This window comes from Haliotis cracherodii, unplaced genomic scaffold (genome assembly GCF_022045235.1).
Source record: "Haliotis cracherodii isolate W230 unplaced genomic scaffold, xgHalCrac1.p SCAF_3, whole genome shotgun sequence".
NCBI classification, from domain to species: Eukaryota; Metazoa; Mollusca; class Gastropoda; order Lepetellida; family Haliotidae; genus Haliotis; species Haliotis cracherodii.
The window spans coordinates 4168173-4192479 of record NW_027266286.1 but is presented as its reverse complement, the minus strand read 5'-3'; the positions used below and the strand labels follow the sequence as shown (position 1 = coordinate 4192479).

Here is a 24307-nt window from a genome sequence, read left to right as displayed (position 1 = left end):
TGAAAGCAATTTGTATGTGGTCACAAAACACAGATTTGTATATGGACTATTTGAATAATATTTATTCATGTATGTTCAATTTTCATCATAAAAATACAATCATTCCTAATCGTGGAAAGGGGTAGAAACAAACTTGCATGTGTCCTGTGTAAAGCAAATAAGTACCCATCATTTAAGAGCAGAAAATGCATCCATATTAATGGACATCATACAACCCTTCAGTTAAGAACAATTTATTTTTTATATTTAAAGGAACATAATTAAAACATGGGAAAAAAGCCATTACTGACATTTTAACACCTCTTTGCAAACACCTAATAGTAACACACGCTTATGACACAATCGCAATCGTACAACAGACCCAGACTGTTTCAGAGATTTCTTTCATAGAAATGAAGTGAAAAAACCTTTTCCATATCCAATAGAATTCTCGATAGTATGAATCTGACTGTATCATGAGCATGTTTTTATGTATCACTATCAAATAGTGATGATCATGATGATACCTGGTGTTCGCAAAAAGGTGATATCCTGCCCCACTGGTGTCACCCATCACAAACACATGCAAAGGCAAGTCAACTATTCACCTGAAAAAACATAGAAACATGGTACAAATCAAAACAGGGAATTGCATTCGACATTTATGTCACTGATGCATCAAATTTGGAAATGTCTTCCACATGTCTGGCATAAAACCTTTTGAGAGCTTTACTGAGGCCTTGGATGTTGTAATCTTGATCAAATTTTATGACACTCTTTGAAATCTTGGTAGAAAGAGCGTGCTCGATTGTATCTCAAAAGTTGTGATATGTAAACTCCTAAGGCTGGAGCCTCTGGATTATTGCTTGACGTGAGCGGAAAGTTGACTAGTGGAAAGTTGAAGTCATCCTCTTGTCCATACAGTCTTGTGGAGAGTGTTTTGTCACTCTGAATCTTTATGCATACATCTTAATATGAAGCAGATGAGGTGGTCTCACTGGTCTCCTTCATATTAAGTTCAGGTGGGTAAATCAGTGGAAGGGAACTGGCTATCTGATTGTTACTGAGTGATATGGGATCATCAATATACCTGATAGAAATTCCTTTATGACCAAAGAAAATGATTCTTGACCATGGAGAGAAAATCCTGTTTATTTTCTTTTTTCAATGCCAAACTCAGCAATTTTCCAGCTATGTGATGGATCTGTAATTAATCAGACAATCCAGTGATTGACATCATGAGCATTGATCCAGGCAATTGGGATATAATGTATGCAATCAACAATGTCATGTGGCTGACCATGTGATCCATTTAGTTGCCTTTAACAAGCAGCAAAGGTTGCTGGGGACCTCAATGATGAGGAATCCCCACAGATCCTCTTTGACCAGAGAAAAAAAACTAATTGATGACCATAGAAAGAAACTAATTGATGATCACACAAAGAAAATCCTTTTTGACCATGGAAAGAAAATGCTTGATGGAAATAGAAAGAAATTACCTCTTGGACACAGAAAGTAACTTAAGGACAGTAGAAACCAAATTGAAAGAAACCCTTCAATAACAGATTTGAATGCCGTGCAAAGTGTTGAGGATTAGATCTACGTGGTAATGAGTGGTCTGTATGTGCAGTGGTGTGAAGTGAATTGATCTGGCAGAAGGGCAAGTCACAACGACCTAGGTGGGACTGACATGGGGGAGGGGGGGGGGGGGGGGGGGGGGGGGAATCAATGCTTGTACCCAAAGCCCTGTTAATATTCTGTAACATGCAGTTTCAATTATGTTATCGTGTCTTTAAGAACTACTGCAGTGTACGGTATTGTGCCTTCTGGTGGCCAGGTAGTGAGATAGAAAGGTTTAACAAGAGTGTCTATATTGCAGATGGGATACAATGGGATACATATGGCTTCCTACAATTCAAGTTCGACATCCTTTTATTGAATTACTCAGTCAAAATCCCAAGATGCACTTGCAAATGAAAATAGAGTTAGTTGTTGCAAAAATAATTATTTACATGTATAGATGTTCAGAGAGCCATCTTCATTCAAACACATTTGTATTTATCTTGTTTTTGTTTACTTTTGCCACATTTGTTGCCGTATTATTCTTGAAACAAGAAAACAAGTTGGCTGATCTGTTGGGAAATAAAACCACTGTTACACAGTAACCACTGAGTTACCTCCCTTTGGTTTCAGTGAAACAACTGTGATGTGTCTGTTCCTGGTAAAGTCTGGGGTCTTCAGCGTAACAGTAGAAATAGCTTGATTGTCCTGTTAGACTGTCTGACAATGTGAATGCTTTGATCAATCAGCCAGTGTCTCCAAGTGTCCCTGATTGCCGTTACCCCACGCAACTGGTATTACCTCCACGGGGAAGCCGGGCTTCACATCTGACAGCGTTACTTTAAGCTAAAGACAAAAGTAACCGCATAATATGCTCTGAGCCGCTCTCTCACACACATCAAAGACCGATGGTTCAATCTGTAAGATGTCATAATTAAACATATTTGTATATTGAACACTGGCCATGATTCCTACTTTTAAGGATAAGGCAGGCTCATTGGATGATGGAGAACCTCATAGGATCACCAGATATGTCTTCTGCAAGATATGAGCAAAACATGTTCAATTGGTTTCAGATGTATTCATATAAAGGAAGGCAGATGCCCTTTTAAGAACGTGACTGCTGTATAAAATATAGAGGTAGAAGAACTGAGGTTTTAATTATAGGCTTATGCGATGTTTCTTGCCAGAGTGTTTCTGAGGACAAGGACTGTGTAGCAAAGGACAATACAATGTGATGACATTCTTCTCCGATCTGAAGATTGACATTTACATGATACAGAGGACGGGCATGAAGATGTCGGATTATTAGTTTACTACAGTTCAATGTTGTTTTTGACATTTCGACATGGTCCTTATCATTAGCATTACAAGGATTTATGATCAAATGTTATTCTTGGTTTTTAGTGGGTGAGGGTTTCGGAAGGGAATCTGTATTGTGGTTTCTGCTGCAGATATCTGAAGATGACGGCGGCGAGAGTGACACTGGCAGTATAAACACCATGACAGAGTCGGAATCTCAGCTGTCTTATGGCAGACAGGTCGGCGCCATCAGGAAGGCAGGGTGAGTGTTAAGGTCTGCTGTATCTGTGTCATGATGCCATATTCCCCCTCTGGGAAAAAGATGTAAGGCGTCATCCACTTAAGAAGAAAGAATATGTTTACTTCAACGTGAATTAGAACCCTGGAACGTACATTGTCATGTCATGACACATTGCCTTTGCATGAGATGTGATGGCGATGTGGTGCCTCACTCTCATAGAGGGGGTTCGAATCCTGGAACGGATGCTACCCACAAAAGAATGAGAATCGGTGCTAGTCCCCAATACAACATTTGTTACATTTGACCACTTTCTGAAAGGCATTTGGTATTCATCAGTCATTGGTGGTGGATGTTTGATTGACAGGTTCAGGGGCCGTCTCAAAGAAATACAAATTTGGAAAGGTTGCTTACTTTTAAAATATTTAAAAAGAATGTGCTATTCATCACAACAAGCAATGTTGGTGTTCCATGTTTAAGTCTGTCTGTCTGAGACACAGGGAGGTTCCATAAGACACCACAAACAGTATGTGTTTGGTGGACATCCTTTACTTGCTAGGCAAGATGGCGGTACACAACCCTCAATGACTGTACACACAAAGCTGTGATGTCACACACATATGCTGGTAGTAGTGCGACTACTTGTCACATTATACGTGGTATTAGCGGAAAGTGGGAGAATCTCCAGACACTGTCATACATTTGGGCCTGTTGGGATGGTCATGACCTCTGGACACTGATGAATGACAACTCTCTGGCCAACTCTATATATAAACGTATAAGATACATACAGGTCAACTTTGTAACATGTGTGAGACCACCTCCATGGTCTAGTGGTAGAGCGTCCACCGGAGAGCGAAGGTCCGGGGTTCGATCCCCAGTAGCGTCATACCTTAAGACGTTTAAAGATGATACTTGTTGTTACCCTGTCTGGCGCTCGGCATTAAGGGGCTAACACAAGGACTGGTCGGCTCGGAGTCAGTATACTGTGTCTGAGTGGGGTATTCATGTTAAACTGCGGCATGGTATCTCAGTGAGCTGGCACTATAAATCGGCATCATTCCGGACTAGTACAAGCAGCCACACAAACACACACATGTACATGCAAGTCGTTATATAAGTGCAATAATCTTGGACGCGATGTTAAACCCCATTTCACCTCACCTTGTAATGTGTGACAGAGGATGGGATGGAGTAAATAGCCCAGTGCACACTGTTGTAGCATGTCACTGTTTGCCAGCAAGGGTAGCGGATATTTGCATGTTTGATAAAGAAAAAAGAATATATGTAGAACCTAAAAAAACAGTTCCATTTCATTTTGTTAGTCCTGATTCCTGAATTGGTATTCTTTTACAGTGGCTATTGCCTACCTCCAAAAGTACCTCCATTAAAAAGATACACAAGCCAAAAGTTATATCTGAAACATCGCTAAGAATGTATTCATCTTAATATCAACTGTTCTAAATATTTGACACATTTGGTTATGATTGCGAAAATTCTTTAATCCTGTTGCCATGTATTTAGGGTACCGTTATCATGTAAGTAAATATGATGTGTATATGTAAGTTATGAAAACTACTTGATCTAGACTACCAGTTGTCAGACTTTCATTTTTTGTGGAAGCCTCGGTGGCTGAAGGGGTAAGAGCATTGACTTTGTGTGCTGGCGTGTGTGGGTTTGAATCCTGGGCGGGACTCAACCCCGAAAAGTACTAAAATCTGTACTTTACTAAGAAAGTGTTATCCTATATATTACATTTGTTCATTTGACCACTTTCTAAATGGACCTGTGTTCTTGTAGATGGCTCGTAGTGAAGAACTGGCTTGTCCACAAAAAGAAGAAGATAGAACTGGCGGCACGCCGGAACTGGAGGCGGTACTGGATGTGCCTGAAGGGAACCACCTTGTTGTTCTTTGACTGTGACGAGGGCAGCACTGTCAACCAGAACAGCGTTCCAAGACATATACTAGGTCAGCCATATGGTCACTCTAAGTATTCTTCAGCAACCCTTGCTTACCGTAAAAGGCGACTATGCTTGTCGTTAGAGGCGACTAACAGTGGTCAGGCTCACTGACTTGGTTGATGCATGTCATCGTATTCCAATTGCTCATGATGTCAGTCACTGGATTGTCTGGTTCAGACTCGCTTATTTACAGACCAACATCATATAGTTCGAATATTACTGAGTGCGGCGTTAAAAACCAAAGTAACAAACAAATATGTCAACTACTCGTTGAATGAAGCAGATTAATCACTGGATTGTCTGGTTCAGACTAGCTTATTTACTGACCAACATCATATAGTTGGAATATTACTGAGTGTTAAACACCAAAGTAACAAACAAATATGTCAGCTACACGTTGAATGAAACAGATTCAAAAGAAGGCACATTTGTTTGTCTTGGACTATATTGAAAACAACCCCTGAAGAGGTTACTGGAAAATATTCAATCTAAAAGAAACAAAGTCTTGGACATATTCATACTTGTGTCTCCATCACATTAAAAGGAAACATAACAAAATGGGAGTGACCATTCCTAGAGACCAGAGCAGATGGTGTATAGTTCTGATTGGGTGTTTATAAAGTCTAAACCCGGATCTTGGCTCTTGACCCAGATTTAGTGAATATGCCACTTTCAGAGCCCAACCCATCTGAGGGCACCTTCTGGTGACACTCCTTGTAGTGCCAGGGTCACAGTGACCTTGGAGGTCAGTCCCAACCCGTCTGAGAGAACCTTCTGGTGACACTCCTAGTAGTGCCAGGGTCACAGTGACCTTGGTGGTCAGCCCCAACCTGTCTGAGAGCACCTTCTGGTGACACTCCTGGTAAAGCCAGGGTCACAGTGACCTTGGAGGTCAGCCCCAACCTGTCTGAGAGCACCTTCTGGTGACACTCCTGGTAGTGCCAGGGTCACAGTGACCTTGGAGGTCAGCCCCAACCTGTCTGAGAGCACCTTCTGGTGACACTCCTGGTAGTGCCAGGGTCACAGTGACCTTGATGTTCAGTCCACCACCAGGTCAGGTCCAATGGACACATCTGATGAGATGGTGGCTGCTGGAGAAACAATGAGTCCCTAGTGCCAGGTGCTTGTCATCTTCCTGAGTCAAGGGAATTAACTGACTTGTCCAGTTTCCACCCTTGCCCAACTTGGCTGCAATTATGGAGTTAAATTTTGGCTGGACAAACGAGTTTAAACATAGTCGAATTGAAATCGTGTAACGAAATCAACATCTGGTTCGTAAACTCGTGCAGATTTTGGTCAACTCAGTGTCAACAGATATTTTCCAAATCTCTTCATGTTTTTAATCAAGGTGCTCATGTGATTTGATGCACTTAGCCAAGTAGGACCCATTTTATTACAATAAAGATTTAATTATCGATCAGATCTGACTGAGGGCCACCATTTTGTTCGGTCAATAGGAGGGGCATAGAAGGGACATAACTCCTAATAGCCACTAGTGGCACTGCGATCGATCGAATTCCAGCCTTGTTTGGCAAGGGTGGACCCTGGACTTTTACAGTCAGTTGACAGTTAACACCCTTGCCTCAGGAAGATGGGTGCTTGTTGAAAGAGCCTACTGAGATTGTGGTTGGGTTGGTATAAACTTGGACCCTAATGGTAGAAAATTTTGTTTATGCTGCCATGGTATCGACCACTGGTTTTCCTGGCCCAGACTTGAATAGTTACATGCTGTTCTCTATAGCTGGAGTACTGATGGCAACAACACAAGCTAGCTTATACAAGGAGATTTGACTGTTCAGGATTATTAGTTCTGAAGCTTTGATTTCCGATTAGAACTGGGAAGAAAACATTAACTGTTAATCTGAAATTAGACTTCCTGATTCTGAATATGAGAGACAAATTGCCTTACCATTCAGAAAGCCCAACCAATTCAGTGGAGTGTTTTGTCGTATTTTGGTCACAGACAGCAATTTGTCTGTTACATCAACAATCTAAGTCTTTACTTGTATGAACTGGACAAGACAAGGAGGAATGATTTGGCAGGGAATTGCATGGCCCTCTCAAAAGGTCTACACCATGAGTGAGTGAGTGGTTTTATGCCGCTTTTAGCAATACTCCAGCAATATCGGGGGACACCAAAAATGGTTAAAGCGTTCGCTCATCACGCCGAAGACCCGGGTTCGATTCCCGACATGGGTACAATGTGTGAAGCCCATTTCTGGTGACCCCCGCCGTGATATTGCTGGAATATTGCTAAAAGCGGCGTAAAACCATACTCACTCACTCACTCACTTAGTGTATGAGCACGAGCTGTGATAACATTTTAAATATTGTTCCTAACATGCTTAAGGATGCATTAAATTATCGATTTTCCAGTTTTCAAAAATGTCGGGTAGGAGGCAGTTTATTGTTGTATGGTTTTATTTTAGATTTATTTTAGAACAAATCATATCATGATGTGATGAGTCATGCCCTTCATGCTTGTCTGGTTTCAGTTATAGAAGGAGGGATTGCCCAGGCCGTGCCCGAACACCCAAAACGAGACTTCATCTTCTCGCTCAGCACGGCGTGTGGAGATGCTTACTTGCTGCAGGTGAGCTTCAGGACCTCGTTACAACAATGTTAGGCCTTGTATTTCTAATTAGTTGGGTTTAATGCCGCAGTATTCCAGTTATATCACGGCATGTGGGAGGAAAGCCCGAAGTGATGCAGCTCTTAACCACTTTGGTGCTGACAAAGCTAGAAACATAATTGAGGCAAACCGGGATTCAAACCCACAATCATAGGTTACTGGCATGCCCAAGGGATGCAACTCTGCACAGTGAATTGCAGCCCCTTAGACAACTGGGCCACCTGTGCCCCCTTGAAATCTAACCACATTATTAAAACTGCAATTAGTGATGAAAAGTCTTTTGACAATTTTTCTCGGCCTCATTTTTTATACAATTCAGCGTTTGGATCAGTGTTGATGAAGAACTTCTTCAATCGTGTGAGGTCCTGTGGCTGGTGCTACATCTCTGATCACTGGCTTCAAGGAGTGGAAGATTGACATTTGATGCTGCATATTTCCTCAATTAAGATCTGATTCACATTTTTATGCCATGGAGATTTACTTGATTTTCTATTATTCATTATACAATTTATTCAGGATATAACAATACGATTTAAAATTCATAAATCAATATTTTTACTTTCATAGGGTTATGTAAGTTTACCAGCAGTGTCTAATCACTAATCAGTCTGAATGTTGATGTAGCAAGTTTGTTTGTTGTTTAACGCCTGACTCAGCAATATTCCAGCTATATGACGGCGGTCTGTAAATAATTGAGTCTGGACCAGCCAATCCAGTGATTGACATCATGAGCATCGATCCACGTAATTGGGATATGATGACATGCATCAACCAGGTCAGAGAGCCTGACAACCTGATCCTGTTAATCTAGTTGGAATTCTGTTCTTCCTACAAGAGATTTCTGTCCATTTCAGGCTTCTTCCCAAAATGACCTTGAGAACTGGATTCGAGCGATCCATTCAGCATGTGCTTCATCTTACGCTCGACAACATGGGAAGGACAATACACTCAAGCTCCTCAAGAGTGAACTCCTGAAGCTCGACTCAAATGTAGATACTGTAAGTAATATTGTCGTGACAATTTGGAGTGAAATCCTGTTTGTCTAGAACCGTTTAGTCTGGAACCAGGCCTTCAGAACTCACGATATCTGTCTACAGAGACACAAACAGACATACACCCATTATAATCCCCTGCCATGAAGTGGAAGGGGGATATAGGAATGGGTGCTGTCTGTACGTCCTTCCCTCTTTCTGTCCGTCTGTCCATCATGTTTCGTTTCTGGAGCAGAACTCAAAAACCATGAGAGATATCGTAACTAAACTTGTAGCACTGATAGCGAACGGTTCCTATGATCTAAGCCGTGCTGTATCCTACCAGTTACAGCACATCTGTGCCATGTTCAGCAAAGCCTGCTCCCCATTGGCTGCCATTACAGAGGCAATCCCTGCCTAGTGAAATGTATACTAAGATAAAACATTGTCACCTCAAGGCTCCGCCTCTTGGACCTTTCGCACATCAATCAAAGGCCAAGCCAAACCGTGCTGTAACTAGACCAATGTCTCGTCTATGTGTATGGTAACTTTAACTCGGCACATAGATAGTCTAGTAGTGAACTGGTGCCTTTTGATAGTTTGGGATTTTTAAAAAAAGTATTTTTCGAGTTTCCATGGCAACAACTTTGACTTAGTCTGGACATGTCATATTGGCGGGGGATATGAGTAGTGCTTGTTTGCAGACCAGGAGTACGTCCAGATTAATGGGATTTTACTGTCTTGAGATTATCATGTGTATGATTTCCTCGACAATAATCACGAGAAGAAACATGGCAGAAATAGAAAGAAAGCATTGTTAGAGGTTAGATTCTACAAAAAATTGTTTGAAATCCTGGAGAATTTACTTGGCTGAGACACCTCCCCCATGCCACCCCACCCCCACCCACCACACAGAAGATATTGAAATGAAGTCATAATCACAATTGTGTGAATGGAAAGGCGTGTTAATGTGTTAACATATTTCAACAGGATGTGAAAATGAAGAAAATGGCGGAGCTTCAGATGACGGTTGTGTCTGACCCGCGGAGCCGGGTTGCGATTGTGAAGCAGATCGCCCAGTGGGAGGAGAACCTGGAGAAGCTGTACATCGAGCAGTACCGCTTCCGCTGCTACGTGGCCTCCCTGCAGGGGACAGAACTCCCCAATCCCAAGGTCAGTCGGAAGGAACTCCTCGAAACAATGTAGATAAATTTCAGTCGAGAGTTTACAAGAGGCTGAAGCGATACACAAGTGCATCGTGAGCTTTCATGCAATGATACGATACACGATGCAGTTTTTTTCTGTATCAAAACAAGACGATACACTTGCATAAATGGACACCCACAGATTTTTATCAATCAAATATCGCAAAATGTGCTCTAATTAGCGTTTCAAGTTCGCTACTAAAATTAGCGCTACGATCCTTTGGATCGTGCTCTGAAATATTTATAGAAAAAAAGTTTACGTGTGACGTAAGTATGCGTAGTGTGATACGTATCTATCGTATCATGACCTATGTATCGTGATACGGATTGTATCGTGCCCTTCTGTATCATTTTACCCTAGGGTTCACTAGGTCAATGTTCAATGGTTTGCAATGGTTCACAATGGTGTATTGAATCTAGTTGTATCTTTGTTCATTGGCTCAGAACACAAGTTGCAGGGATCTATGTTCAAGTTAGGGCTTGCTGCCTTAATAATAGGCTAAGCATACTAACAAAAATATGACTCATTTGTGGGCCACACCAGACTAGCTCTTGGCATTGGGCATATTAAAATTTCTCACAGATGATAATGATATCTTAGGCTAAAAAATAAAAGAATTGGTTCTCAGGCAATGACTATTGAAAATATAGTTTGGGCGGATGGTTATTGTTTTTTTTTGGGGGGGGGGCTTCTTCCTACTAGTAGGTAACTAAATAAACAGTTGTGTACCATCAACCTGGGAAAGGGCCTCCTTACAAACTTCTATTGCCGCCATGATCATAACAAAAGATGCGCAGTAAAGCAGTGCGCATGTAAAGGGAAGTAACTGTGTGTTATATGGGATCGCAGTGTTTTTAAGTATTAGGATTATTTTTATTTTTTGGAAAATGGAAATAAAAGCAAAATGTGCTGCAGACTTTAGGATGATGAAGGCAGTGCCTGAGAACCATAACTATAATTTGTTTTTTAGCCTTATAGTTTTTCAGTGACGTTGATACCTGTGCTTGTTTGGTTTCTCTGAATGAGCATTTCCTTGTAGGAGACAGCTCTCTATTGAACTGAGGGGATAGGAATGACACACAAACATTTATCTATACGGATTTGAATTTGTGTGAGCTGAAAGTACAAGCAGACAATGCACTGTATTGATTTTGTGAAAACCACAAGATTGGATCTGGCAGTTACAGACAGAGGCTGAATAGAATTTCCTGAAACTGTCAATGAGACATAGGCAAGGCACTTCATGCTGATAGTACAGTATTTATGATTTTCTTTTTTTTTGATAATGACAGCAATAACTCTGTTTTTGCAGGTGCTCCTTGCCAATGCTTCGAAGGCCACAAAGACCACTCTTGGCCGTCTGGGGATCTTCACGGTGACGTCGTTCCATGCCCTGGTCTGTGCCAGGAAACCTCTGATACTGCCAAACATCTACGGGAAGGGGGCTCAGAAGGGAGGCATGTTGTCCCCCAAAACTGACACTCTTCAGAAACCAAGGTCAAGGACACCCACAGCTCTGATGGGCGCTGGCGTCAGCACAGAGTGAGATAAATTCCCATATTTAACAATTATTTTATATGAGAAAGTGAGAGAAAGATTTGTTTGTGAACTGGATAACAGTCACCTGTGTGTCAGGACTATACACCAACTTTTGTTTGTTTGTTGTTTAACACTGCACTCAGCAATATTCCAGCTATATGACGGGGTGTGTTAATAATCAAGTATGGACCAGACAATCCAGTGATTGACATCATGAGCATCAATGTACGCAAATGGGATACGGTGACATGCGACTAATGGGATCGGGTCAGCCTCGCTGACTTGGTTGAGGCATGTCATCGTAGCCCATTTGCGTAGGTCGATACTCATGAATATTGGGTTAAATTGGGTACAGAGTTAAATAACGAACAAACAAAACCTGGAGTATTACCTATTGTTTATCAGCCTACAAATACAAGTCAGTACAGAACATTAAAGATGGAAGCACAATTCTACCATGAATTTGGAAATACTCAATTTTGATTGGTCAGTCAGAGGTATCAATTCACAATACACCCCCTCTAATAAAAAAAAGCCAATTTCAACATGGAAGCTGATACTTTTAGAATAATACTTCTTTCACAATCAATGCAGGCATGTTTATATACTAATGTGTACGATAATAGTACACAAAATGCATAGTTAGGGTTATTGCAATATAAAAAGGATGTGTGACAACACATTTTGTGCAGAAACACGAATGAAATCCACAAAGAGAATGTATGTCTTGAGAACAACAGAGAGCTTGCTTCTTTCAGTGGCGTTTAGAAGTTGGTGTGATGAAGTAAGACGAGTTCTATGGATGAACAACTTCTTTATTGCTATTTGGTATTTTTTATATGTAACTGTCTTTTGTGTCACAATGAGCGATATAACATGATAATAGTCGCGTGCTGTGTAGAACGAAATCTTTGCAAAGCTTGCTTAGTTTACTTTATGGGTGCCCAACTGGTGCTCACCAAGTTGTCATGCTACATGCTTTCATTGCCTGTTTGTGTGAAGCATTACAGTGTAAACAAACTGCTTGAGCATCATATTTTGTTTGAAGGCTGCTGTCAGTAAATCCAGAATTCAGATCGACAACCCACTAAAAACACTAGACTCAACCCATGCTGCCCTCACTCAATATATTTCCCAACACCAAAGAGTTCCCGTTATTAAGTCATGGTAGAATGGAGATGAACATACTATAGAGCTAGGTTACCTGTCTATTTAACCTTGCTAAATTTAACATTTGAAACCTCACTCTGCACGATTGGTTCCAAGTTGAATTTAGTGTGTTTAGGTAACTTAGATCTCCATTGAAAACACAGTGTGTTTATCTCCTAATGAACTGAATATATTTTTGTAGTGTTCACAGTGTTGAAAACATAAGTATCGCCAAAAACATTACGTGAGAGCCTGTACATAGATGCAGTAAACACATACATGTATGTAGATGACTTGTTGGGGAAGAACTATGGTTAATTAAGTAGGTCTCAGAGCGTGTTGATGCCTCGAGATTACAGTTGCCATGGCTACTATAAGGTCAACAATCTTAGCGCTAAGGTGATCGTAACTCCCATATTTTAACATAGGCTTACAATGGTATTATCACTAAGATCTCTTTGTGGATCAGAACCCTAGGCTCTATTCCCCAAAGTGATCTTAGCACTAAGGTGATCGTAACTCCCATACTTTGACATAAGTTTACGATGGTATTAGCTCTAAGATTGTTTTGTGGATCAGGGCCCGGGGCTCTATTCCTCAAAGTGATCTTAGCGCTTATGTGATCGTAACTCCCATACTTTAATATAAGTTTACGATGGTATTAGCTCTAAGATTGTTTTGTGGATCAGGGCCCTGGGCTCTATTCCTCAAAGTGATCTTAGCGCTAATGTGATCGTAACTCCCATACTTTAATATAAGTTTACGATGGTATTAGCTCTAAGATTGTTTTGTGGATCAAGGCCCTGGGCTCTATTCCTCAAAGTGATCTTAGCGCTAATGTGATCGTAACTCCCATACTTTAATATAACTTTACGATGGTATTAGCTCTAAGATTGTTTTGTGGATCAGGGCCCTAGGCTCTATTCCCCAAAGTGATCTTAGCGCTAAGACTGTCTAGGAAAAAGTCATGGCCTTAGATGACTTTGTGGATCAAGGCCCAGATCCCCATGACTCTTAGCGGAATGGAGTTCCTATAGTTAATTTTGGTCTTAACTCTCTCATTATTCATGTAGACATTTCTATATTATGTAGGTCACTGATCCCTCTTCCCAAAATTTTATAAGTATGAAGTAATTATCTTTAGAAAATTGCAACAGTCGTCTTTTCTTCCTGTTGAGTCAGTTAACATTTCAGCAATTATAAAAAACTCCCAAGTCGATCGATACAGAAAGGGAGATAACTCTTTGACTTGTCATTCAAAATAACACTTCAAACAACACGTTTCTTTCATGTTAGTTTTGTAGCCTGACCTGTGACCATACTTTTAAGAGATTGCTCTAAAAACTATGTTGCATTTTTATTTTTATTCCAATCACCGACCCAATGGTTTTGAAAAAATGTATCCATGAAACTCGGTGAAAAATTGCCTGACGCAAATGTAAGGTGAATGTGTCTGGTTTACAGAGCTGTGTTTAAAACGGGTAACAGCGAGCGTCTCCTGTCAGACTCCATGGACAACTTGACAGAGAAGTCACTCTGTGACAGCAGCCAGGGAACCGAGAGTCTGTCCAGGGTCATGCTGCCCAACAATCAGGTAATACACTCTTCTCACCTGCCTTATCTCTTACCTGTAATCTTCTCACCTGGGGCACAAGGTTACCTTTATTTATACTCTGTGTGAAATACTAGTTTGTCATATTTAGTGCTTGACGTTTTTAGTCAGTCTAACATGAAGCTTTGAGTGTATGTTTTAAATCAGACCTGAATAAGACTAGTTGTTTATGTTAATGCTTGATGTAAATATTATTTCCTGACAAGTTAGCATGAGTCTGCTCACCATGCACAGAAATATGTGTTACTTTTTAAAACAGCATCAGTAAAAATAAACTGTTTTGATTTTCATGATTCTGCAGCAACTATTTTCTTCCAGAGGATATTAGTAATCATGTGGAAATATATGGATCTACTGGAATTTTTCTGTACCTGTAGGTTAGAATTTCCTATATTCTATCCTGTAGTGTCTAACACTAAAACATCTGGATCCTGGTGTTTAATACTTTTTAACTTAGATTTCTATTAATAATTTTACATGTAGATAGTTTTCATCGTTTGTATACTTACTCTTGAAACTAATTCTTTGTTTTGCAAAAGGAGAAACACGACCTTTAATATGTAGATATCTAGAGAAAGATAGCTTATCTATTATGATAAAGAGCGTCACTTTGTGAAAACTGAGATTATATTATGACAATATAGATGATATTAACAAATATACTTTTCCATAGAAATCTTCCTCGAACCTTTGGCTTATAAACAGTTTTTCCAAATTAGTAATGAGGAAGATAGTATGCCCTAGTTGAATGTAGAATGGTTGTTTGGTAGATAGAACGTAGAAATAGTTTAACTTGGCATTGCAGTCCTATGACTTTCAGACAATGCTGGTTGGCATCGACAAGAGGACGACGGTCAGGGATCTGCTGGAGTCCACCTGTAACAAACGACAGCTGAACCCGCGCGACCACTATGTCCGCATAAAGCCGCTCGGCGCTCCTGACAACAAGTTCCTCATTCCTGACAGGCATGCTTGTATCAAGTCATTGGTGAGGACATCGTAGAGCCTTGTCCACATACATTGTTTGATACAATGTTTTTTGAATGTACAGAGATAAGATAGTGTTAGTTGATGGTGCAGATATAATATAATGTTATTTGATAGTGCAGAAGTAATATAATGTTATTTGATGGTACAGATGAAATATAATGTTATTTGATGGTGCAGATATAATATAATGTTATTTGATGGTGCAGATATAATATAATGTTATTTGATGGTACAGCTATAATATAGTGTTATTTGATTGTGCAGATATAATGTTATTTGAAGGTGCAGATGTTATATAGTGGTATTTGATGGTACAGATATAATAAAGTGTTATTTGATGGTACATAGATATGATACTATGTTCCTTGACCTTTCAGAAATATGATACATTGTTGGTTGATGTTACAGAAAGATTATCCATTATAAGTTGATGTTACAGAAAGATTATCCATTATTGGTTGATGTTACAGAAAGACTGTCCATTGTTGGTTGATGTTACAGAAAGACTATCCATTGTTGGTTGATGTTACAGAAAGACTATCCATTGTTGGTTAATGTTACAGAAAGATGATATATTGTTACAGAAAGATGATACATTGTTGGTTGATGTTACAGCGGTATGATGCTATTGAGGTTTGCCAGAAGTGTATATTCCAACTCGAGTTGACGAAGCCCTCCAAGGATGGAGTGTTTGGCTTTGCAGTGGAGGCGGAACTTGCCGAAGACTTTGATCGTGATGATGAACTGCGAGTGTATGTGTGTGATGTCACTGGGGGCTGTGTGGCAGAGAAGAGGGGTAAGGATTTAGCATTGATATATTAGTATCTATGTTCACTATGTACATATTCACAGTTCAATCTTAATTCATTTTGAGCTGCATTTGAGATGAATGCTTTTAGGATGGAACTAAATATATGCTTTTTGTAATAAGAAAGAATCAAACACATATTTCATATTATATATACAAATAATTTGCATGTTTATTTTTTAGAAAAATATTACTGACTTCATCTGTAAGACACTTTTACCTCCCTTTTAAACTAATAACTAAGTTATGATTTTATTTTGTTTTGGGGGGAACTAATTATGGGCCATTGTATATTTTTGTGATAAGGAACCTTTTTGCCTGTTTTCTCTGGAGATGATGCAAAGTTATGATTAGTTACATCCCATGACCTTCACCTCCGTCTTGTCTGTTTCAGGGCTTATAATTGGAGATGAGCTGCTTGTGATTAACGGCAAGATTGTGTCTGAGCTTGATATGGTGTATATAGAAATGTTGCTTCATGAATCAAGGACTCTGTTTCTGACGGTGCGCTCTCTGCGGACAAAGCCACCACACAGTGACTTTATAACGGAGCATGCGAACACATACATAGACAACATGGTCATTCCACCGCCACCCAGCCAGCCAAGGATCACAGACAAAGTTATTGGGAATCTTATTGTGCCAGCGCCTGCAAGATCACAGAATGGTGAGATGACTAAACCTCAGCCTGCAAGTAGCACTAGGACAATCTCCCATACTTTAACATAGACCTTCAACAGTTGTAGCGCTAAGACAATCGTAACTCCCATACTTTAACATAGACCTACAACAGTCGTATCTTAAGACAGTCGTAACTCCCATACTTTAACACAGACCTACAACAATCGTAGCACTAGATCAATCGTAACTCCCATACTTTAACATAGACTTACAAGAGTCTTAGCGCTAAGACAATCGTAACTCCATACTTTAACACAAACCTACAACAGTCGTAGCACTAAGACAATCGTAACTCCATACTTTAACACAGACCTACATCAGTCTTAGCATTCATCTTAGTATTAATATATGGATTAATATTTGACAGAAGTTACTCCACTCTTAGCTTAGCGGCTAAGGTCACAGAGCAAAGCTTTGCTAGTTCGTTAATATTGAAGAAACACTGAAATGGCAGCCAATTTCTTGTTTATAGATGCCAGAATCCTTTCACAGAATGTTTTACCCTCAGTTGGTTCCCCCAAGTCTTTAATACCTGGCATCATTCTGTAATTTCCTCATGTGCCAGAACCGCCTCCATGGTCTAGTGGTACAGCCGCCACCCAGAGATCAGAAGGTCCGGGGTTCGATCCCCAGCTGCGTCATACCAGAAGACGTTAAAATATGGCACTTGTTGTTACTCTGTCTGGTCTTCGGCATTAAGGGGCTTAAACAAGGACTGTTCGGCTCGGAGTCAGTATACTGTGTCTGAGTGGGGTATTCATGTTAAACTGCAGCATGGTATCTCAGTGGGCTAATACTATAAATCAGCATCAGTCTGACGGGTACAAGCAGCCACACAAACACGCACACGTACATGCATGTCGCTAATAAGTACAATAATCTTGGACAGGACGTAAAACTCTGTTTCACCTCACCTTGTAATGTGTGACAGAGGATGGGATGGAGTAAATAGCCAGTATACTGTTTATAAGTGGGGTATTCTGGCATGGTATCTCAGTGGACTAGCACCATTAAGTCAGCATCAGTCCAGACTAGTCCAAGCAGCCACACACACAAACATGTGCATGCACAATGCTATAAGTGCAATTATCTTAGACGCGACATTAAACCCCATTTTCACCTCACCTCACCTCATGTGCCAGAATAAGACTGTAATAGAAACATCAAAACAAACTCACTCACTCACTCACTTGAAGCCTAATTAAATTATTGCTGTGTTGACATAATGTATCTCAATATTATGTTTACAGCTTCACACACAATTCATTGTCCCTCCAGGCTGTCAAAGCAAAAACTCTATTTTTTTCAATATTAGCAAAACATCCATGTTGAAGTTGGGTGGCTCCATGTGATGTCTGTTAACATGGACCGATGTCAATCTGGCATGTGACTGACATGTATCATGTGACTGTTTCAGCCAATGGAAAGCTGCGTAGTGGTAAGGCCCACGAAGGCACCGACCAGATTGATGCTCTGTTAAGGGTAGGTTATTTTACAATTTTTGTAAAATGTAGAAACTGAGACTGCACTTGTTACAGTTAAAGGGGTACTCAGCTCAGGTTAGTAGGCAGTCCCAGGAGGTTTGTTCAAGTCATAACTCACATTTGTGATAAATATCAATCTTTTTTCTATTGATTACTGTAATAAACAGGATGTGCAAGTTCTACATATGGCATTATTTCCCCCTGAGACTTACAGTGGGAATTGGGCATTGGACCATCACCACAGTCCTCCTTTAAAAATTTGTTTATGACCTTTCTTTAAGTTGTTACATGCTTGACCTAGTCGAAGACTATTTATTATTATTTATGTTGAATATTTTATTTGACCAGCATCGAATTATTATATTTTCAATGCCTTGTGGGTTGTCCTACTAGTCTCGTTACTGACATGGTTGTTTGACCAGGGAGCGGAACAAGTGACCGCCATCTGCCGCAACTCCGAACCGTCTCTGAGGTCACACTCACCCGACAGCACTGGGTCAGCTCGACCTATGAGCGATGCTCAGCGGATGAGGAAGGTCATCATGGAGCTGATCGAGACAGAGCGGGCGTATGTCAAGGTAAGGATGATGGTGTCTCCTATGTAATGTTGTTTTCAGGGATGACATCTCCTTGAGGCAAGGGAGTTATCGGACTGTAAAAGTCCAGTTTCCACCCAAACTAAGCACCCAGTCAAGACACACAAATGATTTACATTTGGCAGTGTCAAATATGGTGCAGTGGATAAAAATATTTATGTTTTCACTACTAATGTTTACTTTTAATTAGTGTTTGATGTTACAGTTATTAAAGCAAACATTTAAGGTATGAATTGATATCTTTTACTTTGTGTGCGACTCGTGATTGATACTCAGTCAGGAAATAAAATATCGCAATCCACCGATGCATCAGTGTATCGTCCCACCTGAAATACTGTCAAAAACAGTATTTAATCCAACTCACTCATTTACTGATGTTTGAGTGAGTGAGTTGGGTTTTACACTATTTTTACAATATTACAGCAATATCACAGCAGGGAGCACCAGAATTGTTCTTCACACATGACACCCATTTGGGGAATCAAACTCGAACCATACAAACAGCCAAGATACCAATGCAAATATTTTACCCCAAGCCAGTTAAATATATCCGCGACTAAATTGTGTATTCCAGGACTTGAACTGCCTCACAGAGCGCTACCTCGAACCACTGAAGGAAGAGACGTTCCTGACCTCAGACGAGATCGACCAGTTGTTCGGGAACATCCAGGAGATCGTCCTGTTCCAAGGTCAGTTCCTCCACAGCCTGGAGGAGGCCATCGACCAGGAGAAGGACTTCTTCAACACCAGCGACTCGGCACAGTTCAAGGTCAGTTGGGAACCTTTGCATGTTTTGACACATTTTTGTTTACTCATTATTCATGTCTTACATATATTTCATTCTAGAATGCTTCCAAATACATTCAACCCTCATAACCAAAGTCTGTAAGTCAATATGTCGAGCATATATTTCATTCTAGAATGCTTCCAAATACATTCAACCCTCATTACCAAAGTCTGTAAGTCAATATGTCGAGATGTGTGTAGACAGTGGCGATATTAGAGATTACACTGATAGATATTCTAGAGCAGTTTCATCATATTACACCAGTTTCCTATGACCAAAACTGCTCACGTTTATATAGTGACAGACCGCCTCCGTGGTCTAGTGGTAGAGCATCCGCCCAGAGGGCAGAAGGTCAGGGGTTTGGTTCCCGACCGCATCATATCAAAAGACGTTAAAATATGGTACTTGTTGTTACCCTGCCTGGCGCTCGGCATAAATTGTCTAAAACAAGGATTGGTTGGTTCGGTATTCATGTTAAACTGCAGCAAAATATCTCTGTGGGCTAGCGATATAAAATCGGCTTTTGTCCGGACTAATACAAGCAGCCACACACATAGACATACGTCGCTATGTAAGTGCAATAATCTTGGACGCAACATTAAACTCCATTTCACCTCACCTATATAGTGAGTAGAGATAACAGATACTAGGTACCTGTAGGTGGTCAGGAATATCTTGTGAATTCTGCTTCCCTATTACTGCTATGGTAGTACTTCTTTGGGTTCTTTTGGAACATTAGAAATATTTATGGATGTTTTTTAATTTCAACATAAATCAATTTCAATGCATGTTTATTCTTTGCTTACATATGAATGCAGTAATTATGATGATATATATGAATTTTTGTAATAGAATCTTTAATTTGAAATAAAGTAGCATGAAAAAGTGTAGGAATTAGTTGTGTAGCTAATAGTATCTTCTTTCTTCTATGTCTGATCACATGAGTATCATGAAACTGTTAGCTATACAATTTATTGAAGTAAAGTGGAATATATTTGTTTGATTTGCACAGGATACCTGTTTGGCTGTGGGTATAATATTCTGTTGTAATCTTAGACTCTCAGCAACTAGGCAATACAAATTCTTCAATATTCTGTGCTTTGATGTTGAATTTCTTCTCACCGTAATGTTATCTAGATCTTGTTGTGATAACATACAGTATCTAGTACACGGTCATGAAATTTGATTGAAAATGTCACTTGATTGATATATCACTGAATGCTTTTATCCTTTCCAAAGTGGTTCAAAGAACCATTTAACACACGGCAAAACAATTTAAGCTAGCATGACAGCCCTGAAATGCACTGACAGGCACAAAATTGATATAAATTTCAAAAGGTCACGAACATGATTGTGTTCAGAAAGTCGCAGATGTAGATGACGTCATCATGAATGCATCATATCACATCACGTTTTCGGAATTTCGTATCAATTTCATTAATTTCATGACACGCTCAATTGCATGAGATGAGTATCAGGACTGATGTTGCATGTGTTAATGCATGGTGTGCGCACCGGTGTGGCAGGTGTCTGCTAACATTGATCACGGAGACATGCACAGCTTCCGCTGGTACCTGTTAATCTTATTGTCCAATCATGTCATGTTCTTGGACCAGTATGTAGTTTTTGATTACCAAAATAATTGTTTTGTTGGCTATATTAATTTTGGGTAAAATGTGTTGGGTTTAGCATGAATAACAAATTAAACATCACCTAGGAGGTAAACTGTAGGGTTTTATAGTGATGGTCAGATACACTGTTTAAACATTAACTGAATAATCCTTCACCTTTCTATTAAAAAAACTGCTATTGAATATGTCCAGTAGAAGAAAATTATCTTTTTTTATTTCAAATGTCATTATGTCATTGTCAGCACTTCTTGGGTTTGTAAACACGTCGTTCCTCCATCAACCGTGAATACATCGTCAATACTTCACGGGTTTCTGCACACAGCGTTCCTCCATCATCGTGAATACATATGGCCGCTTGGCATTGTGGGAAGGATGTGTCGTCTTGATAAAAATTATAAAATGAGGCCATGTATAACTAACCAATGGAGCTCGAGCATGGATTTTGTGCGAACCTGCCATCACCTGATATTGAGTAATGTGTGGAGTACATGGCCATAAGTGTGATGTAATCTGAGCACTGATTGGTCAGAGTACTGTCTGGTTTCCCTCTGACTGGAACCAGGCTCTGGTTTGATTTGTTGGTTAAAAATAGCGACTTCACCTGGGTGATGGGTGAGCGGAGTGTATACAAACCCAGGAAGTACTCAGTGTTCCTCTGCAGAAGTAAGTTGTGTATTAACAAGACTTGGTTTATTTTCAGCGTGTGTTATTTTCCCTCGGTGGGTCGTTCCTGTACTATGCCAATCACTTCAAGGTGTATAGCTCATTTTGTGCCAGTCACTCGCGATCTCAGAAAATATTCAACTTGGGTAAGTTGCATTATACAGAAAAGTTCGGTAAAATATTTCTACAAGTAGTATTTGATAATTGTAAGTGTACACATAACAGATGAGATTGGTCTTAGGACTGTATCATATTTTGCTGCTCCCCATGTTTTGTGTTATTTTGTTATGGCTCCGATAATAAATGACCAATCTCTTAATAATAAATATTCAAATTTATAAGGTTTTTATTTGAAAATATTGAACTGTCATTTTTTCACACCACCACCTGACCTATATAGTAGTAAAAAAAATTTGCGACTCAACTCAATGGGCTGTTCGGTGACTATCTGTTGTTCCTCTGAGCTGTTACAAATCCATCGGGCTTTAGGTTAGCCAAGTGGATAAGTCATTTGCTGGTCATCTGATAGGCCTGGGTTTGATCCCCCAGTACTTCAGGTATCTGCTGTCTTGATATTGCTGGATTGTTGCTAAGCAGAACAATATCATAATCACTCACTCAGTACAAACCAATGTCTTGTGCACAGATGCCAATGAAGCTCTGAAGAACTTCCTGCGCGCACGCAACCCCAAGCAGCAACATTCAGCCACCCTGGAGTCCTACCTGATCAAGCCCATCCAGCGCATCCTCAAATACCCTCTGCTGCTGCAGCAACTCTGCCACCTCACCTTGCCGGACACCGACGAACATCACCATCTCTCAGGTAACTACCCCACACCTGACACTGACGAACATCAACATCTCTCAGGTAACTACCCCACACCTGACACTGACGAACATCAACATCTCTCAGGTAACTACCCAACACCTGACACTGACGAACATCACCATCTCTCAGGTAACTACCCAACACCTGACTCTGACGAACATCACCATCTCTCAGGTAACTACCCCACACCTGACACTGACGAACATCACCATCTCTCAGGTAACTACCCCACACCTGACACTGACGAACATCACCATCTCTCAGGTAACTACCCAACACCTGACACTGACGAACATCACCATCTCTCAGGTAACTACCCAACACCTGACTCTGACGAACATCACCATCTCTCAGGTAACTACCTGACACTGACAAACATCACCATCTCTCAGGTAACTACCCAACACCTGACACTGACGAACATCACCATCTCTCAGGTAACTACCCAACACCTGACACTGACGAACATCACCATCTCTCAGGTAACTACCCAACACCTGACACTGACGAACATCACCATCTCTCAGGTAACTACCCAACACCTGACACTGACGAACATCACCATCTCTCAGGTAACTACCCAACACCTGACACTGACGAACATCACCATCTCTCAGGTAACTACCCAACACCTGACACTGACGAACATCACCATCTCTCAGGTAACTACCCAACACCTGACACTGACGAACATCACCATCTCTCAGGTAACTACCCAACACCTGACACTGACGAACATCACCATCTCTCAGGTAACTACCCAACACCTGACACTGACGAACATCACCATCTCTCAGGTAACTACCCCACAGCAGACACTTTCCATCTGTCAGTGCATCAATCCGTCCGTGCAAGATGTTTCTGGAGCAGATCTTGTAAACCGTACAATATTTCTTTACCAAAATTGGTACCATAATAGACCTTTTGGTGAACTGGTGTCTATTGATAAGTTTTGCATTTTCAAAATAATTATTTTTAGAGTTACCCTGGTAATAACTTGGACTTAGGCTGGAAATTGTGGTAGTGCTTGTTTCCTGAGCAGATCCTGAAATAGATAGGTTTAGTTGTAAACTGGTGCCTTTTGATAGTTTGGCATCTTTTAGATAAATAATATTTTTCATATGTTTATTCATGACAAGTATTTACCATTGCAAGGGATATTGATGACTTTGTCCTCTTGTTATTTACATTATGTATAGATAGATTTTGTAATGAAGTTGATGCTAACAATGTGACTTTGACCTTGACAGAGGCGCTGCGAGGGATGGAAGCAGTAGCAGAACACATCAATGAAATGCAGAAGATCTATGAGGAATACGGATCTGTTTTTGACGACTTGTCTAAGACCTTCAAGGAAGTTCACCCGTCGAAGAAGGTGAAGGTCGTTGGCGGGGTAACTGACACATACGTGTTTGGTGTTGTCATCAGTCACTGTGTATAGTCAGTCCTGCTGTTATCATTGATATTTATGTGTATTGTTGTGAGATGTTGAACTTAAGTAGGGATGTCTCTCTAGATGACCTCGGGTGGTCGGGTAGCCTAGTGGTTAAAGCGTTCGAGAGTCACGCTGAAGGCCTGAGTTCGATTCCCGACATGGGTACGATGTGTGAAGCCCGTTTCTGGTGTCCCCCGCTGTGATATTGCTGGAATATTGCTAAAAGCGGCGTAAAACCATACCCACTGACTC

At 40.5% G+C, this 24307-nt stretch overlaps 1 protein-coding gene across 7 annotated transcripts in view; it reads left to right on the top strand.

Annotated features, from left to right (window-relative positions):
• LOC139475854 (protein still life, isoform SIF type 1-like) overlaps window positions 1-24307 on the top strand; it is a 289628-nt gene that overhangs the window by 252684 nt on the left and 12637 nt on the right. For 5 of the 7 annotated variants that reach the window (XM_071259064.1, XM_071259059.1, XM_071259062.1 and 2 more), the window contains 17 exons: window positions 2994-3103; window positions 4880-5049; window positions 7538-7635; window positions 8529-8672; window positions 9636-9818; window positions 11164-11393; window positions 14004-14133; window positions 14957-15139; window positions 15757-15937; window positions 16344-16616; window positions 18048-18112; window positions 18537-18692; window positions 19285-19479; window positions 20510-20524; window positions 21829-21937; window positions 22438-22614; window positions 23871-23995. In XM_071259064.1, the coding sequence (XP_071115165.1) occupies window positions 2994-3103; window positions 4880-5049; window positions 7538-7635; window positions 8529-8672; window positions 9636-9818; window positions 11164-11393; window positions 14004-14133; window positions 14957-15139; window positions 15757-15937; window positions 16344-16616; window positions 18048-18112; window positions 18537-18692; window positions 19285-19479; window positions 20510-20524; window positions 21829-21937; window positions 22438-22614; window positions 23871-23995 (2544 nt within the window). The remainder of the gene's footprint in view (window positions 1-2993; window positions 3104-4879; window positions 5050-7537; window positions 7636-8528; window positions 8673-9635; window positions 9819-11163; window positions 11394-14003; window positions 14134-14956; window positions 15140-15756; window positions 15938-16343; window positions 16617-18047; window positions 18113-18536; window positions 18693-19284; window positions 19480-20509; window positions 20525-21828; window positions 21938-22437; window positions 22615-23870; window positions 23996-24307) is intronic. The other 2 variants (XM_071259061.1, XM_071259060.1) reach the window with 2 other exon arrangements.